The 18,486-nt window shown below is 40.9% G+C and overlaps 1 protein-coding gene across 2 annotated transcripts in view; it reads right to left on the minus strand.

The window, feature by feature from the left end:
- Window positions 1-272: 272 nt before the first annotated feature.
- The window catches only part of LOC132391246 (prosaposin-like), a 28,512-nt gene continuing 10,298 nt past the window's right edge, over window positions 273-18,486 (minus strand). The window contains exons 1-4 of one of the 2 annotated variants that reach the window (XM_059964167.1): window positions 15,614-15,874; window positions 12,993-13,073; window positions 5,220-5,330; window positions 273-1,048 (exon numbers count right to left, since the gene is read on the minus strand). In XM_059964167.1, the coding sequence (XP_059820150.1) occupies window positions 1,007-1,048; window positions 5,220-5,330; window positions 12,993-13,073; window positions 15,614-15,628 (249 nt within the window). In that variant the 5' untranslated portion in view covers window positions 15,629-15,874 and the 3' untranslated portion in view covers window positions 273-1,006. Of the gene's footprint in view, window positions 1,049-5,219; window positions 5,331-12,992; window positions 13,074-15,613; window positions 15,875-18,486 lie in introns of those variants that run through there. The other variant, XR_009511137.1, reaches the window with a different exon arrangement.

The raw sequence follows: 18,486 nt of genomic DNA on the forward strand, positions 1-18,486 counted from the left end.
CCCATCCAAACTTCACTTAAACATTGAAACTGAGCTTGCATGCACCACTTGTGCTGGCAGCTCATTCCACACTCGCACAACCCTCTGAGTGAAGAAGTTTCTCCTCATGATCCCTTTTTAAAATATCTCTGCAAGGGCTCTGGCAATTTCCGCAATTGCCTCCCATAGGGTCTGAAGGAGCATCTTGTCAGGCCCTGGGGATTTGTCTACCCTGATTTGCCTCAGGGTAGCAAACACCTCCTCCTCTGTAATCTGTACAGGGTCCATAAAGTTGATGTTGCTTTGCCTCTGTATTCATCCCCTGAGTAAGTACAGATGCAAAAAATGCATTTAAGATTTCCTCCATCTGTTTTGGCTCCACACATGGATTACCATTGTGATCTTCCAGAGTACCAATTTTGTCCCTCTGGGTCACTGGACTCCACTTTGAGGAAAATGTTTGCATATAGGAACCTCAAATGATGGAAGGGCTGACCACAGGGCTGTGTTGATATATCTGCTGTGGTGTCATGTTTTGTTTGGGTAGGAAAGGCTGTGTTCTCAAGTTGATTTGTTTATGATGCCTTCTACAGCAGGGAAGTGTTGAGCCTTGTATGACTGACTACTTGAGGCAGGTTCAGCAGCCAGATATTGAAGGGTACGAGAATGAACCACAACTCTAAAAGCTTATTTAAGAAACAGAACATGATCTTAAAGCACTTTAGTCTGCTGAATTTTTACAGTTGATGAAATCAAAACCCCAATCAATATTTGTCATTGAAACTCTGCGTATATGGCATCTGGCAATGTTGATTCGATGGAAGTAAAGGATTACCAATAATCTCGTCTCTGTAACATCTCACAATAAAAGAGATTGCATTGAATGCACAAGCTACAGCAACACAAAATTGCTTAAAGGAAACATGCAAACACACAAGCAGAATCATCATTTAACTGGTACTAAAGGAAGAGCCTTTGCATTTTTTTAAGTATTCAATTTCTGTTGCCTTCCACCAGTGATATGAAATTAGCCCTGTTTCCAGCGGCGTCTCTTACAGTAATCAACAGCCTAAAAAAAAATCCAAATAGAAATAAGATATTTTTGTATTATCAAATTCATAATACTCTTTCATTTTACAAGCACCTGATCTTTAAAATTGCTTACATTTTTCTTAAGTTCCTCTAGATTGATTATAATCTGTTATGGGTAACCCTAGGTAATTTCTGAATTAAGTACATGTTCAGCACAGCATTGTGGGCCGAAGGGCCTGTATTCTGCTGTAGGTTTTCTACGTTTCTATGTTTGTTAATTTTATTTAGCGATACGGCATGGTAGCAGACCCTTCCAGCCCAATGAGCCCATGCTGTCCAATTGCACCCATACGCCCAATTAATCTAGTAACCAGCAGGTCTTTGGAATGTGGGGAAACCAGAACACCTGGAGTAAACTCACGCAGTCATGAAGAGAATGTACAAGCTCCTTGTAGACAATGGTGAAATTGAATCTGGGTCACTGGCACTGTAGTAGCATTAGGCTAACTGTTATGCTACTGTGTCTTGTCACCATTTTGGCTGCATATGGCATGCTGCGTGACAAGAAGGGCAATGTGTTTTTTTAAGTAGAGAGATAACTGCAAGGTGTATCTGAAAGATCAAGAAAATGGCACAGAAAAGGAGTTGAGGCGGGCATATATCATAGTGAACGGTGGGGCAGGCTTGAGAAATGGAGTGTCCTACTACCCCTCCTAACTTTTCTTTTGTGAAAGAACACAAGAAGTTAACGTGAGGGCATACCGAGTAATTAAGATAAATGTTACTTTAGCCCACAGCGAAAAAAAAGTCAGAGTACAAGTATAGAGATGTCTTCCTCTAATTATTTAGATCCCTGGTGAGACTGCATTTGAATTACATACAGGTTCAGTTTCCCTACCCAAGGAAGGATCACAGTGACTTATCCAACTTGATGCTTTCCAAAAGCTCCAGCACATCCTTTTTCTTAATGTCTAAAAGCTCAACCTTTTCATTCCACTGTAAGTCATCCCTACAATCACCAAGATCGTTTTCTGTAGAGAATACTGAAGCAAAATATTCATTAAGTACCTCCACAATTTCCTCTGGCTCCATACACACTTTTCCACTGTCACACTTGATTGGGCCTATTTTCTCACAACTTATCCTCTTGCTCTTCACATACTTGTAGTATGCCTTGGGGTTTTCCTTAATCCTGTCTGCCAAGGCCTTCTCATGGCCCCTTCTGGCCCTCCTAATTTCATTCTTAAACTCCTTCCTGCTAGCCTTATAATCTTCTAGATTCATAACATTACCTAGTTTTTTTGAACCTTTCATAAGCTTTTCTTTTCTTCTTGACTAGATTTTCAACAGCCTTTGTACACCATGGTTCCTGTACCCTACCATCCTTTCCCAGTCTCATTGGAATGTACCTATGCAGAACACCACACAAATATCCCCCGAACATTTGCCACATTTTTGTCGTACATTTCTCTGAGAAAATTTGTTCCCAATTTAAGTTTCCAAATTCCTGCCAAATAGCTTCATATTTTCCCTTACTCCAATTAAACCTGTCTGTTCCTGTCCCTCTCCAATGCTATGGTAAAGGAGATAGAATTGTGGTCACTATCTCCAAAATGCTCTCCCACTGAGACACCTGACACCTGACCAGGTCCATTTCCCAATACCAAATCAAGTACAGCCTCTCCACTTGTAGGCTTTTCTACATATTGTGTCAGAAAACCTTCCTGAACACACCTAACAAACTCCACCCCATCTAAACCCCTTGCTCTAGGGAAATGCCAATCAATATTGGGGAAATTAAAATCTCCTACCGTGACAACCTGGTTATTATTGCATCCTTCCAAAATCTGTCTCGCTATCTGCTCCTTGATGTCCCTGTTACTATTGGGTGATCTATAAAAAAAACACCCAGTGGAGATATTGACCCCTTCCTGTTCCTAACTTCCACCCATAGAGACTCAGTAGACAATACCTCCATGACTTCCTCCTTTTCTGCCACCGTAACACTATCTCTGATCAACAATACCCTGCCCTCACCTCTTTTGCCTTCCTCCCTGTCCTTTCTGAAACATCTAAAGCCTTGAACTCTTAAGTAGCCATTCCTGCCTCTGAGCCATCCAAGTCTCGGTAATGGCCACAACATCACAGCTCCAAGTATTGATCCATGCTCTAAGCTCATCCGCTTTGTCCATGATACTCCTTGCATTAAAATAGACACATCTCAAACCATCAGTCTGAGCGAATCCCTTCTCTATCACCTGCCTATCCTCCCTCTCACACTGTCTACAAGCTTTCTCTATTTGTGAGCAAACCACCCCTTCCTCCATCTCTTCAGTTCTGTTCCCACCCCCCAGCAATTCTAGTTTAAACTCTCCCCAACAGCTTAAGCAATCCTCCCTGCCAGGATATTAGCCCCCTCAGATTCAAGTGCAACCTGTCCTTTCTGTACAGGTCACGCCTGCCCCAAAAGAGGTTCCAATGATCAAAAAATCTGAATCCCTGCCCCCTTCTCCAATCCCTGAGCCACGCATTTATCCTCCACTTCAGTCTATTCCTATACTCACTGTCACATGGCACAGGCAACAATCCCAAAATTACTACCTTTGAGGTCCTGCTTCTCAACTTCCTTCCTAACTCCCTGTAGTCTGTTTTCAGGATCTCCTCCCTTTTCCTACCTACGTTGTTGGTACCAACATGTACCACGATCTCTGGCTGTTCACCTTCCCACTTCAGGATATCGTGGACATGATCAGAAACATCCTGGACCTTGGCACCTGGGAGGCAATCTACCATCCGTGTTTCTTTCCTGCGTCCACAGAATTGCCTGACTGACCCCCTAACTATAGAGTCCCCTATCACTTCTGCCATAATCTTCCTTTCCCTACCTTTCTGAGCCACAGGGCCAGACTCTGTGCCAGAGTCTCAGCCACTGCTGCTTCCCCCAGGTCAGATGTGGGAAGTCCAGGAGTACTTATTGTAAAGGGGGACAGCCACGGGGGTACTCTCCAGTATATGACTCTTGCCCTTCCCTCTCCTGACTGTTACCCTCTTATCGGTTTCCTAAGGCCCCGGTGTGACTACTTGCCCATAGCTCCTATTACCTCCTCACTTGCCCTGATTAGACGAAGGTCATGGAGCTGCATCTCCAGTTCCCTAACACGGTCCCTAAGGAGCTGCTGCTCGACGCACCTGACACAGATCTCGCCGTCCGGGATGCTGGCAGTCTCCCGGACATCCCACATCTTAACACATCCCAGTACAGAACACCGGCCTCACAGACATACTTTCTATTCCTATTCTTCACAAGTAACTTACCTTGCCTCAACCTGTTATCGCTGAAGCCCTGTTGAGCCAAAGCCCTCCTATTCTGACTCCCTCTACTCTGTCTCCCGCTCTATAAAGCTGTCTTATTTTAAAACTCTTCCTGCTGGTCTAACTCATTGACATTCATACGCTTTCACAGTTGTTCCTCGATCAAACCACCGAAGTAATAATCATTTCCTGTTAAACACTCCTGCTGGTCTAACTCACTGGCATCCATGCGCCTGCGCATTCGTTCCTTGATCTTTGTTCCTGATAGCTGTAACACATTTGTGGAAGAATGAGGTCCTGTTCCCTGAGATTGCATTGGGCTTCATTGGAAAAGAGTAAATAATACATTATCTATCTGATGTCACGATAGCGTAGTGGTAAGCATGACACTATTACAGCTCGATGCATTCCAAAGTTCATTTCCAGAGCTGTCCTGTCTCTGTATGTCCTCCCCATGGAATATGTGGGGTTTCCCTCGTTGCTCCGGTTTCCTCCCACATTCCAAAGACATAGCAGGTAGGTTAATTGGTCATTCAAAAATTGTCCTGTAACTAGGTTAGGGTTAATTGGGATCGTGGGGTTGCCGGGCCGGTGCCTGGAAGGGCCTACTCTGCGCTTTATCACTAAATAACCGTTGCAGAATACCTTGTTCCTGTTGTAGTCATGGTGGCTCTAGTGCAGCCCCCCTGATATTGGTATAAATTATATTAAGGTCTTTAAGTTGGATGCGACCACAGTGTGAAAGGCAGGCTCTCGGATCCCAGTTTTGTTGGTTCAGTGCAATACTCCAGAAGGAAAAATAAACAATCAGATCTGTTTGTCACCCACTGTCTTCTTTTTTATCTCTGGCTGCTAACACTATTCCTGTATCACATCAAAAAATAACGTTTACTTACAGTACACTTGGTGGCTGTAAGTAGGCTCTTACACCAGTACGCTGGTCCCAAAGTACATACAACCCGTCCAAGCATTCGTACAGTCTGTTTCCTTACACAGAGGTCCAGTTCCTATCAGTAAATCAGAGGCATAGATAGGGTGGATAGTCAGTACCTGTTTCCCAGGGCACCAATAGCAAACACCAGAGGGCATATGTACAAAATTAAGGGAGGGAAGTTTAGGGGAGACATCAGGGGTAAGTTTTTTTTTGCACAGAGGGTTGTGAGAGCGTGGAATGACTTGCCAGGGATGGTGGTGGAGGCTAAAACATTCGGGGTATTTAAAGAGCAGGGAATCTGCAGATGCTGGAAATTCAAACAACAACACACACAAAATTCTGGTGGAACACAGCAGGCCAGACAGCATCTATAAGAAGAAGCACTGTCGACATTTCGGGCCGAGACCGTAGTCCTGACGAAGGGTCTCGGCCTGAAACGTCAACAGTGCTTCTCCTTATAGATGCTGCCTGGCCTGCTGTGTTCCACCAGCATTTTGTGTGAGGGGTATTTAAGAGCCTCTTGGACAGGCACATGGATAAAAGAAAAATAGAGGGTTATGGAGTAGTACTTTTTTTAAAGGATTATATGGGTCGGCACAACATGGAGGGCTGAAGGGCCTGTGCTGTAGTATTCTATGGTTCTAAATGTGCAACATTACACTAGTTAAAATTACTTTGAAACATTATGGGTTTGTACAACTCCAAAAGATCATGCTGGAAATATTCAGCAGCTGAAGAAATATCACTTCAGGTTGATTAAAATTACTTTTCGCCGAAACTAGTAAAGGTTTGGAAGCAAGTGTAATTTAATTAGAGAACAACTGGGAAAATAATGGAGTGAAGTCAAGATGGCGCTAAATGGCGACTCCTTTGTTTGCATCTTCAGAAACATTTATATCTTTGATATCTCTCTTTTCTCTTTTCAAGGTTCTTCTGAAGACTCTGGCCCGGAGTTACTCTCTGACTTTGGTTCTCTGTGGGAATGGGACTTACATCCTCGATTGAAAATCAATTAATGAAAACTAAATCTGATTTTTATATACATAGTGATAAATCTGGTAAACTGTTAGCTAGTCAATTGAAGAATGCTCTGGTTAAACGTCAAATCACTAAGATTGGTCAGCAGAATGGGAATCTGACAGTAAATCATGATGAGATAAATAAGGCATTTCAAGATTTCTATACCTCCCTGTATCAATCTGAATTTCCTCAAGATTATAATACCATGTCTGATTTTCTTGGAAAGTTAAATTTTTCAAGGTTATCATCTGATGATCTTTTGATATTGGATACTCCTATTACGGATGTAGAAATTAAGGGTGCTATTTCCTCAATGAATTCTGGGAAAGCACCGGGTCCAGATGGTTATACAGTTGAATTTTTAAAATTTTTTTCCGCTACTCTTTCCCCTTGGTTAGGTAAGGTTTTTGAGGAGGCCATTAGATTAGGGAATTTGCCACAATCTTTTTATAGAGCTTCCATTTCTCTAATATTGAAGAAAGATAAAGACCCTACTAATTGTGCTTCTTATAGACCTATATCTTTATTGAATGTAGACTCCAAGATTTTTTCTAAGTTACTGGCATCAAGATTGGAGAAGGTATTACCCAAAATTATTTCAGATGATCAAACTGGCTTTATTAAAAATCGTTATTCTTTTTTTAACATTAGGAGATTGTTGAATATTGTTTATACTCCCTCACATGATACTTCAGAATGCGTGATTTCATTAGATGCAGAGAAAGCATTTGACAGAGTTGAATGGCCTTACTTATTTAATGTGTTGGAGAAGTTTAATTTTAGTCCGATATTTATATCATGGATTAAATTGATTTATCATACTCCAGTAGCCTCAGTGGTTACCAATAATCAAAGATCTCCCTTTTTTCGCCTATTTCGGGGCACTAGACAGGGATGTCCTCTTAGTCCATTACTATTTAACATTGCCTTAGAACCTTTGGCAATTGCCATCAGACAATCACAGGATATTTTGGGTATTAATCGTGGGACAGATATTCATAAGTTATCTTTGTATGCAGATGATTTATTACTATTCATTTCTAACCCGGAGAAATCCATTCCAGCAGTTTTATCATTATTAGCTCAATTTAGTGAGTTTTCTGGGTATAAGTTAAATCTTAATAAAAGTGAATTGTTTCCATTAAATAAACAGGTCCCAATTTATGGAAATTTACCCTTTAAATTAGTTAATGACTCTTTTACTTATTTAGGGATCAAAATCACAAAAAACCATAAAGATTTATTTAGATTTAATTTTTTACCCTTAATTGATCAGATTAAAGGTTTGTTTACTAGGTGGTCACCTTTGTCTCTATCCTTAATAGGTAGGATTAATGCTATTAAGATGGTTATTTTACCTAAGTTTTTATATATTTTTCAAGCGATACCAATTTTTATCCCGAAATCTTTTTTTACTAATGTTGACTCTAAAATTTCTTCATATATATGGCAGTATAAAAATCCCAGGTTAGGTAAAACATATTTACAGAAGACAAAAAAGGAAGGCATTACCTAATTTCAGATTTTACTATTGGGCAGTTAATATTAGATATTTGTTATGTTGGTTGAAAGATGGGGGTGGATCTTTTGGCCCTTCTTGGGTGAGTTTAGAAACTAAATCGGTATCAGCTTATGCTTTGGGTTCTATTTTAGGGACTTCTCTCCCTTTTGCTCTTTCTAAATTGCCGAAACGAATTGACAACCCGATAGTTAAACATACATTGCGTATATGGTTTCAATTTCGGAGATTTTTTGGGTTGACTCAATTCGTTTTAAATAGTCCTATTGTATCTAATTGTTTTTTTCACCCTTCCATTATAGCTTATTCAGCTTGGAAAACTAAGGGATTACTAAGATTTTCTGATTTATTTTTAGATAATTGTTTCATGTCTTTTGAACAATTATCCAACAAATATAACTTGCCGAGATTTCATTTTTTTAGATATTTACAGATCAGACATTTTTTAAGTTCTGTACTCTCTACGTTTCCAAATTTTGTGCCTTCAGATATTTTGGAGAGTTTATTTGAATTAGACCCTTTTCAAAAAGGGCTTATTTCAAAACTTTATAAAATAATTATGAAGATACGTTCAGAGCCTCTTTATAAGACTAAACAGGATTGGGAAAGAGAGCTTAGTTTTAGTATTTCTAGTGAGAATTGGGATAGAATTCTTCAATTAGTTAATACATCATCGTTATGTGCCAAACATTCACTAATACAATTTAAGGTCGTACATAGGGCCCATATGTCCAAGGATAAATTAGCTCATTTTTACTCTCATATAAGTCCTATTTGTGATAGATGTCAATCTGAAATTGCGTCTTTAACTCACTTGTTTTGGTCTTGTTCGTTCATTTTTGGAGAAATATTGGAAAGATATTTTTGATATTATTTCTGCGGTTTTGAATATTGATTTACAACCTCATCTTATTACCGCAATTTTTGGTTTACCAATGTTAGATTCACTGCATTTACCTTCTTCAGCCCGTCGAATGATTGCATTTCTAACTCTGATGGCTAGAAGATCTATATTGTTGAATTGGAAAGAAATTGATCCTCCCACTGTATTTAATTGGTTCTCTCAAACTATGTTATGTTTAAATTTAGAAAAAATTAGAAGTGGTACTTTTGAGACTTCTATTAAATTTGAAAAGTTATGGAGACCATTTATTCAACATTTTCATATGATGTAATATGACCCTGTGCCAAGTTCATTTGATTTCCCAGCTTTCAGCTTATGTATTTTGAGAGGACCGGAAGTGACGGCATTGATGAATACTTATTTTTGTGAGATATTATAAACAGCCCGCTTTTTTTTCTCCTTCTTTTTTGTTTTTCTTTCTTTTATATTACTTATTAGTTATAGTTATTAGATTAGATTAGCTAGTTCTGCATTATATAAATTTTTTTTGGTTTTTTTTCTTTCTTTTTTTCTGTTTTTTTTATATTATACATTATGAAATATTTAGATTTACTATGTCCATACATATATCTTATGGCTTATGTCTTGGTGAACTCATTTATATTGTAACTATTATGTATGTTTTTTTTTCATATGTAATGGAATGTGTATGTTGGTAATTTCTTTATCAATATATCATCTGTATTCTGTCCATATTACTAATATTAATAAAAAGATTTAGAAAGAAAAGATTTGGAACATTGGAACTTAAAACAGTACAGGTCCTTCGGCTTATCATGTTGTGCTGACCCTTTTACTTATGACAAAATCAATCTAACCATTCCTTCCCCATACAGCATTCAATTTTTCCATCATCCATCTTAAATGTCCCAAATGTATCTGCTTCTAGCAGAACCCCAGGCATCGTGTTCCATGCACTCAACATTGGTAAAATAATTTACCTCCTATACTTTCCTCCTTAAACCTTAAAGTTAAACCTCTCGCTGCTTTGGGCGGAAGTTCCCACTTGCTTCAAAAGGAAACAATTTTACCAGTGCTTAAGAAGAATAACGTGAGCGGCCTTAATGACTATCACCCAGTAGCACTCACATAGACAGTGATGAAATACTTTTGAGAGGTTGGTTATGACTGGACTGAACTCCTGCCTCAGCAAGGACCTGGACCCACTGCAACTTGCCTATTGCCACAATAGGTCAATGGCAGATGCAATCTCAATGGCTCTGCACACGGCTTTAGACCACCTGGACAACACAACTACCTATGTCAGTGTGCTGTTCATTGACTATAGCTCAGCATTTAATACCATCATTCCCACAATCTTGATTGAGAAGTTACAGAACCTGGGCCTCTGGTGTGTGCTTAGCCCACTGCTCTATTCTCTATATACACATGACCGTGTGGTTAGGCATAGCTCAAATACCATCTATAAATTTGCTGAATTTATATAAATAATATAATATAATAACATAAATACACCCATTGTTGGTAGAATCTCAGGTGGTGACGAGAGGGTGTACAGGATGGAGATATGCCAACCAGTGGAGTGGTATCACAGCAACAACCTGGCACTCAACGTCAGTAAGACAAAAGAGCCGATTGTGGACTTCAGGAAGTGTAAGATGAAGGAACACAGACCAATCCTCATAGAGGGATCAGAAGTGGAGAGAGTGAGCAGTTTCAAGTTCTTGGGTGTCAAGATTCCTGAGGATCTAACGTGGTCCCGACATATCGATGCAGTTATAAAGAAGGCAAGACAGCAACTATACTTCATTAGAAGTCTGAAGAGATTTAGTACATCAACAAATGCACTCAAAAACTTCTACAGATGTACCGTGGAGAACATTCTGACTGGCTGCATCACTGTCTGGTATGGGGGGTGGGGTGGGGGGGGGGGGCTACAGCACAGGACCAAAAGAAGCTGCAGAGGGATGTAAATTTAGTCAGCTATATCTTGGGTACCAGCCTACAAAGCACCCAGGGCATCTTCAAGGAACGGTGTCTCAGAAAGGCAGCGTCCATTATTAAGGTCTTCCAGTAGCCAGGGCGTGCCCTTTTCTCACTGTTACTATCAGGTAGGAGAGATAGAAGCCTGAAGGCAAACACTCAGTGATTCAGGAACAGCTTCTTCCCCTCTGCCATCCGATCCCTAAATGGACATTGAACCTATGAACACTACCTTACTTTTAAAAATATGCATTATTTCTGTTTTTGCACAATTTTTAATCTATTCAATATATGTATACTGTAATTGATTTACTTTATATTAAGTGTTATTATTATTTTTCTTCTTCTACATTATCTATTGCATTGAACAGCTGCTGCTAAGTTAACAAATTTCATGACACATGCTGTTGGTAAAAAACCTGATTCTGATTCCTTTATATTAGCTTATTCCCAACTACCCCCCCCCCCACCACCTCGGAAAGTCTGGTTGTCCACTAAATCTATGCATCTTATCATTTCACCTCTCATCCTCCTCTCCAAAGAGAAAATCCCTAGCTAGCTCAACATATTCTCATAAGGCTGCTCTCTAATCTGGGCAATGTCTTGGTAAATCTCTGTACCCTCTCTGAAGCTTCTACATCCTTCCTATAATGGGCCATCTAGACATAACACAGAAATCAATGTGAGAAATTCTCTACTGCTCCTAACTGATTCTATAACTTTCAAGGGCTCTTTATAATTTTATTTGCACAGTTTATCTTCTTTTACTTATTGGTTTATAGCTGGCCTTTGTTTATGGATAGCTTTTTGTAAAATTTGATTATGTCTTTTTTTTTCTGTAAATGCCTGTCAGAAAATGAATCAAGGTAATACTCACAAAATGCTGGAGGAATTCAGCATCTATGGAAAAGAGTAAACATCGACTCTTTATTCTTTTCCATAGGTGCTGCCTGACCTGCTGAGTTCCTCCAGCACTTTGTGTGTGTTGCTTTGAATTTTTAGCATTTGCAGCCCTTCTCGTGTTTGCGAGTACATGCTAACATTTGCACAATGATAATACACTTACTTTGAAATTTGAATTAATTGTTATATTTGATGAAGCCTCATCACAACTGGCCAGTCTTGACACAAACTATATTGGCTGGCTACCTGGAATTGTTGAATTCAATATTCAGCCCTGATGACTGTAGCACAGCTATGGGAAAATAAGGTTCTTTTCCCCAAGATTATGTTGGGTTACATTGGAGAAATGAAGGCAAAGTCAGAGAGTTCAGAGTTGGAGCAGGATGGAGAATTAAAGCAATAATCAGCCGGAAATTCAGGATGTCCTTACAGACGTCTCAGACGTGTTCTCTGAAGTGGTCAGCCAATTCATCTTTGCTTTCTTCAATATACAGGAAACCACAATGTGAGCACCCAATGAGCAAAGTCTGGGGGAAGGAAATGGGAATCACTCCCTTGTGGATGGAATGTCTGGGGCCTTTGGTGAGGAAGGAAGTAGATGGATAGGGGTTACTTTTCCTGCAGCTGTAGGGAAAATGGTGTGAATAGGACAGGAGGTGGATGAATAAACCACTATGTTAGGAATGATCCCTTTGGAATGCTGGATGGGAAGGTGATGTCTCTTGATGACATGACATCAGAGGTAATGGAAATTACCAGGAAACCATTGCAAAGTGGACAGGGAAACCATTTTTGGTGTGGGGAGGGGAGAGGGTGTAAAAGGAGGAAATGGAACAGATGTAGTTGACCCTAGGGGAAGGAAGCTGTGGATATGGAAGCACGGGTGGGTAAGTTTCCTTGGTTAAGAACAGGTGAATGGAGCCATCAGAGGGAAGCAAGATGGGAGGAGATGCAGTTGAGGTAGCCGTGTTCCAGTTTAAGATGGCGTTGGTGAAGTACAGCAACAATTTGCTGACATCAAACACAACTATTAACTACATTTTATTAACTACACTATTAACTATATTATTAACTACCAGTATCTGCAGATTTTTTAGCTTTCCAAATGGATCAATCATGCCCATTTGTAATTCCAAAGGCATTTTGTAAAATAAGGGGGATACATCCTCGTGGAATAATAACATTAACTATCTGCGATATTTTAAACAGCCCAAATTAGTGTGGGCCACAGCAGACAGAATCAGCAGCTTACGTACCTTGTCATGCAGCAAAGACCCCTGTGCTCCCTCCATATTATCACCTACCAGTCTCACGATTCATAATGGTGAATGCAAGCAGTCGTTGTTTCAACTAAACATTTCCATAAAGAAATATCTGAACAATAATTACTAAATATCCCTCTTTGCAAACGTGGAGAATACCTGAAGGATATCATTTAAACTTACCCAACAAATGTCCTTTTCCTCCTGGGACTTTTGAAGCAATTTGCTAAGCTCTTTTTTGTAAGATTGAACGAAGTTTTCACACTGAGAAGACCAAAGCAAACAAAGAAAATCAGTTCCATCCAGGTAGAAGTAACAAATTCTGCTGTACATTGTTCTTACCATCAGTACAGTGTACACCAACTACCAGAAAGCAAAATGAGACAGTTACAGATGAGCATGGGGAAGTATTACATAGAACACTTCAGCCCACGTTGCTGTGCCGATCTTTTAACCTACTCTAAGATCAATCTAACCTTTACCTCCTACATAATCTTCATTTTCTTATCATTCATGTGCCTATCTAGAGTTCCTAATCAAAATCAAATCAAATCATCTCTAGTTATCATTCAAACAAACATAGATACAGCTGAATGAGACAATGTTCCTCTGAGGCCAAGGTGCAAACACACAAAATAGCAAGCAAAAAAGCATATTCATTTAAGAAAATATAGATAGTCCAAGACTCTGATGGTACAGTCTCCCAGCAGTCCACAAACGCACGGAGTCCAGCCTGTTACTCCATTGCTCGAACACAGGAGAGTGGCACTAACGGGAGAGGCCAGTCCCCAGCCAAGCTCGGATGCCACACTACAACACTCACACGTCTTCTCACCTGGTCCAGCAGCAGCAGGCAAGCCTGATCATTGAGGCTTAGTCCTCACTACATGGAGGCTGCACAGCTCCCATGTCGCCTGTCACGCCACCAGACAAGGGTAAAAGGCTGTGGCAGCCTACATTATCATTGCTCAATAGAGAGTGAAATATCCGAGACAATCTCCTACCGTTATACCGCATGCCACCTTTGCGCACCAACTTCGATGCCTTGGAGTAGCAGGCCGTAAAATGCTCTGCAGCCAGGTCTGCATCTCCGAACCCGCATCTGCTCTGACATCCCAAATGGCTCCTTACCTGAGTTTCTTCAATGCCCCTAATGTACTTGCCACTGCCAGTACTTCTGGCAGAGCATTCCATGCACTCACCACTCTCTGTGTAAAAAAAAAATATATATGTTACCTCTCCTATATTTTCCTCTAATCTGCTTAAAATTATGCCTCCTTGTATTAGCTATTTACACCCTAGGAAAAAGTCTCTTGCAATCCACTTGATGTGTACCTCTCACCATCTTCCACACCTCTAGCAAGTCACCTCTCATCCTCCTTCACTCCAAAGAGGAAAACCCTAGCTCACCCAACCTATCCTCATATGACATTTCCTCTGGTCCAGGCATCATCCTGGTAAATCCTTTCTGCACCCTCTCCGCTCTCCAAAGGTCCACATCCTTCCTATAAAGAAGTTTCAAAGTACATTTATTATCAAAGAATGTAAAAATTATACAACCTCGAGATTTGTCTGCTTACAAACAGCCACAAAGCAAAATACCTGAAATAACCCGATTAAAAAAAGACCAACACCCGATGCATAGAGAAAGGAAAAACAAACAATTCATGCAAACAATAGGAGCGAGCAAGAACATTTCGAATCAAGTTGAGTCCTTAGATCCAAATCCTTGGAGCAGCCCGGACTAGGCCCAAAGCCTCAGTCTCAGTTCATCATATTAGCGCAGAGGTGTCGAACTCAATTGCACATGGGGCCAAAACTCAAAGCACACTTTAGGTCGCGGGCCGAACGGGATAAACGTTTATTGAACACACTAAAACTAAACATTTTTTGAACATAAATATGAATAAAAACAGACAGGAATACTATTCCAGAAAAAATAAACTAAAACTTTAAATAACTTAAATATTTTGCTCTCCATAAAAATAGCTCCTGTATTATACAAGTTAGAAATATGAGCATGCTGCAAAAAAACCCTGAAAATATAAATAAAATTTGTGCTTTTCAGCAAAAGTTAAAACAACAACAAATCAAAACACTCAGTTTTCTTTGCTCTTATGCCGTTTTGTCAGAGCTGGATGCTTGGCATCTTTTCTTGGCAATAGGTTCGTTTAGGTTTGGTGTAAGGTTCTGTGTTGTGGAGATTCTCAGGATGGACTGCAGGTGTTCATCAGTGAGACGACTCCTGTGTGATGTTTTGTTAATCTTCATCACTGAGAAAAGCTTCTCACACAGATATGTGCTACCAAACATGCACAACGTTCGAGCCGCATGTAGACGGAGCTGAGGCATTGCTTCAGGAATGGAGCGAATAAACTGTACGGGCCCTGCAGTGTCATACTTTGCCTTTAGTGTCCCATTACACTGCAGCTCTAACAGCTCCATCTGAATCTGTACAGGTGCAGTTTCCACGTCGACGGCAAATGGGTTGCAAAGCAGCTCGAAATTAATGTTTTGAGCTTCAAAGTCACCAAAGCGCCGTGCGAACTCAGTGCGAAGTGCGCTCAGTTTATCAGCAAAGTGCGCATTTGGGAACATCATTGTGCCCACCTGGTTCAACATTACTTGGCAACAGGGAAAATGAGGCAAGTTGCACTGGTGCATTTGTGTCTCCCATAGGAGCAGCTTCACTTGAAATGCCTTCACTGCATCATACATGTCAGTGATCATGCGGTCACGTCCCTGGAGCTGAAGGTTTAAGACGCTGAGATGTGTTGTTATGTCAGCCAGAAACGCCAACTCACATTTCCACTTTTCATCCCGCAAAACTGTGCAGTCTTTTCCTTTACTGTCCATGAACTGACAGATTTCCCTGTTGAGCTTAAAAACTCTATCGAGAACTTCTCCCCGACTCAGCCAACGCACCTCTGTATGATAAGGAATGTCGGCAAACTCTGAATCTAGCTTCTGCTCTGCGTTCAGGTTTTTCAGCTTATCCTGATGTTTGGTCTCGTAGTGCCGTCTGAGATTAAATTCCCTAATTACAGCCACATTAGCTCCACAAATAAGACACACGGATTTACCGGCAATGTCAGTAAACATATACTCAGCAACCCATCGGTTTTGAAAGACTCTTTTTTTCAGAATCAACTTTTCTCTTCGCCATTGTTAGGGGTTAGCTTTGACTTCAGAATTGCGCTTGACGCTGGAATGTTCCCGGGTAGCCTATCGGCAGCTGTTGCGCTCCATTATGGGATCTGTAGTTCGTGTGTTATCGCCGGGCCATTAATAATTAAAATAATAGATCTATCTAAAATGATCTCGCGGGCCAGATATAATTGTACGCCGGGCCGGATATGGCCCCGCCGGCCTTGTGTTTGACACCTATGTATTAGTGGGACAAATCTTCATGAAACACAGCAGCCAGGGCAGTCTCATATCCTCAGCGCCATGGAGAGAGGAGTGAACATCGCAGAAGAATGAGCAAAATTGGCTCTCCCTCCAATTCTGACACCCTGTCTTTCCAGTTTACCTGGGCCAGCAGATCATACCTCACATTAGGACCCAGGTACCACTGCAGCAAAAGGCTCTGGGCCTAGACCATGAGGCCTAACAATTCACTCTGGGCCCAGACTTCACTTTGAGACTTCCTACCTACTTTTGATTTCTTCTCAATTTTAACAGTCATTTCACTCTGTTGCACAAATATTTTCTGTAATCAGGGAGTGGATGCAAGGTTAACACTTACTGCTTGTCCCTTCTTTTAAGTGCTAAAGTTCCTCTGGCAAGACCATAAGACCAGAACAGAATTAGGTCATTCAGCCAATCAAGTCTATTTGATCATGGCTGGTTTTATTTTAGGTCAGTACTCCCACAATGTAGTTGGGCAGGGTGTTCAAAGGCAGTAACAATGAAGGACTGGCAGTATTTCCAAGCCAGACGTCCTCAGGCACCTTGGCCTCCTAGGTCAGTGGAGATGCAGGTTTGGGTGGCACTGTCAGAGTAGCCAGGGTGCGTAACTGAATTGCATTTTATAGATCTTGGAGATCTCCTGTACAGACTGCTTCATTAGCTTTGGCAGTTCCACATGTATTTAAACATTGTCCATCCTGCAGCAAGTATCCTTCTGACCAGCAGGCTCCTGTATGGAGACCGCAGGGAAGGTTTGGGAATTACTGATACTCCTTTGCTGGCTTTTCCAATCCCCACTACATCAATTCACAAGCCAGGAGAGATCATCCTGCCAGCCACAGTCACGCCAGGAAAATGTCAAAGTAGACCCAACAGACTGCATGACCTCATTTTGCGATGTCTTGTGGCATTACAATGGAAGATTGTTTCGAATTCAGCTCTCTGGACAAGCTCAGTATCGGCTTGTGAAGTCCTTGTGAAACCCAATCTGAATGTTGGTGAGTCCGGTTTGCTGAAAAATGCTGTTGAATTCTCCTTCTGAGTCTCTGTGGAGGACTCAGAGTGAACCTACTAGGCAGTGATTAGATTGGATTTTCTTGCCTTTTTATTAAAAGGACTTCCTAGGCAATTGTGCATATTAGTAGTTTAGTAGTTGAATATGGAAATAGGGTTAGAGATGCGGCTATTCAAGTTAGCAGACTTTCAGTTCTACCGCTGGGACGTTGTCTAATTTGAAAGCCTTTTCTATTTTCCGAGTTATCAGTTGTGTCTTGATATCTAAAGCATCAGAAGACTGGCTTGTGAGAGCCTTGGAGAAGCTGGGATGGATCTTCCATCCATGACTTCTTGCTGAACAAATATATTTTGGGAAAATGTAACCAGACATTTCAATGTGCTGACTCACTCTTAACATGAGTGTCGCACACGCATCTACCAAACCCAGCATCTCCACCAGTCACCCTGGAAGGGCAGAATCTGGAGGTGTTTGAACATTTGCAGGACACCTTTAAAAACAAATTATTTTATTGAAATTCTGAGTGAAGATGAATTTCTGGCATCATTGCTGTTGGAGCCCAAACGTACACTTTCACATCCCCATTAACTCACCAGAGAACTTTGGGTTCCAGACCAGGAGCTGCAACCTTTCTCCAGCAGTGTCTTCACTTCTGAACCACTCTTCTGAGCCTGTCTGAGATGTTGCGCAATGCTGTCACATGCATCACAGGATATGATATCCCGCTGTTCATACAAAAGTTCTGGATTGTGGAGGGATTTGTATTAGATAGGCTACAGATTTTATCAGTGCAACTTCGATCTTTATGATGTATAATTGCGATAATGGAGAAATCCAACTATAAAAATTTCACTTACACTGGTGATCCTACTGTGGGGATTTAGAAAGTTAGGGAAAAAATAAACTACTGTGTGGTGAACTTTTGGAATTCTTGAGTTTGGAGTTGTGGAGGCTCACTCATTGAGTTTGTTCAATTTGACTTCCCATTCCAATGTATCAGGCCAGGGTCTCCTCCTATGACGCAGCAGCAACACCCCAATCTGTTTGGATAGCGTCCAGCCTGATGGTGTGAACGTCACACTTTAATGGAAATACAGTGAAATGCATTGTTTGTGTTCAGACTGGACTGGAGGCAGGCTGCAAGTGTTGCCATATCTCCAGTGCCAACATAGCATGCTCATAATTTACTAATCTTAACTTGAAATGGAAACTCAAGGAAACCCCTGTGGTGCGGTGGAGAGAATGCATGAA

Source organism: Hypanus sabinus, chromosome 1 (assembly GCF_030144855.1).
Source record: "Hypanus sabinus isolate sHypSab1 chromosome 1, sHypSab1.hap1, whole genome shotgun sequence".
NCBI lineage: Eukaryota > Metazoa > Chordata > Chondrichthyes > Myliobatiformes > Dasyatidae > Hypanus > Hypanus sabinus.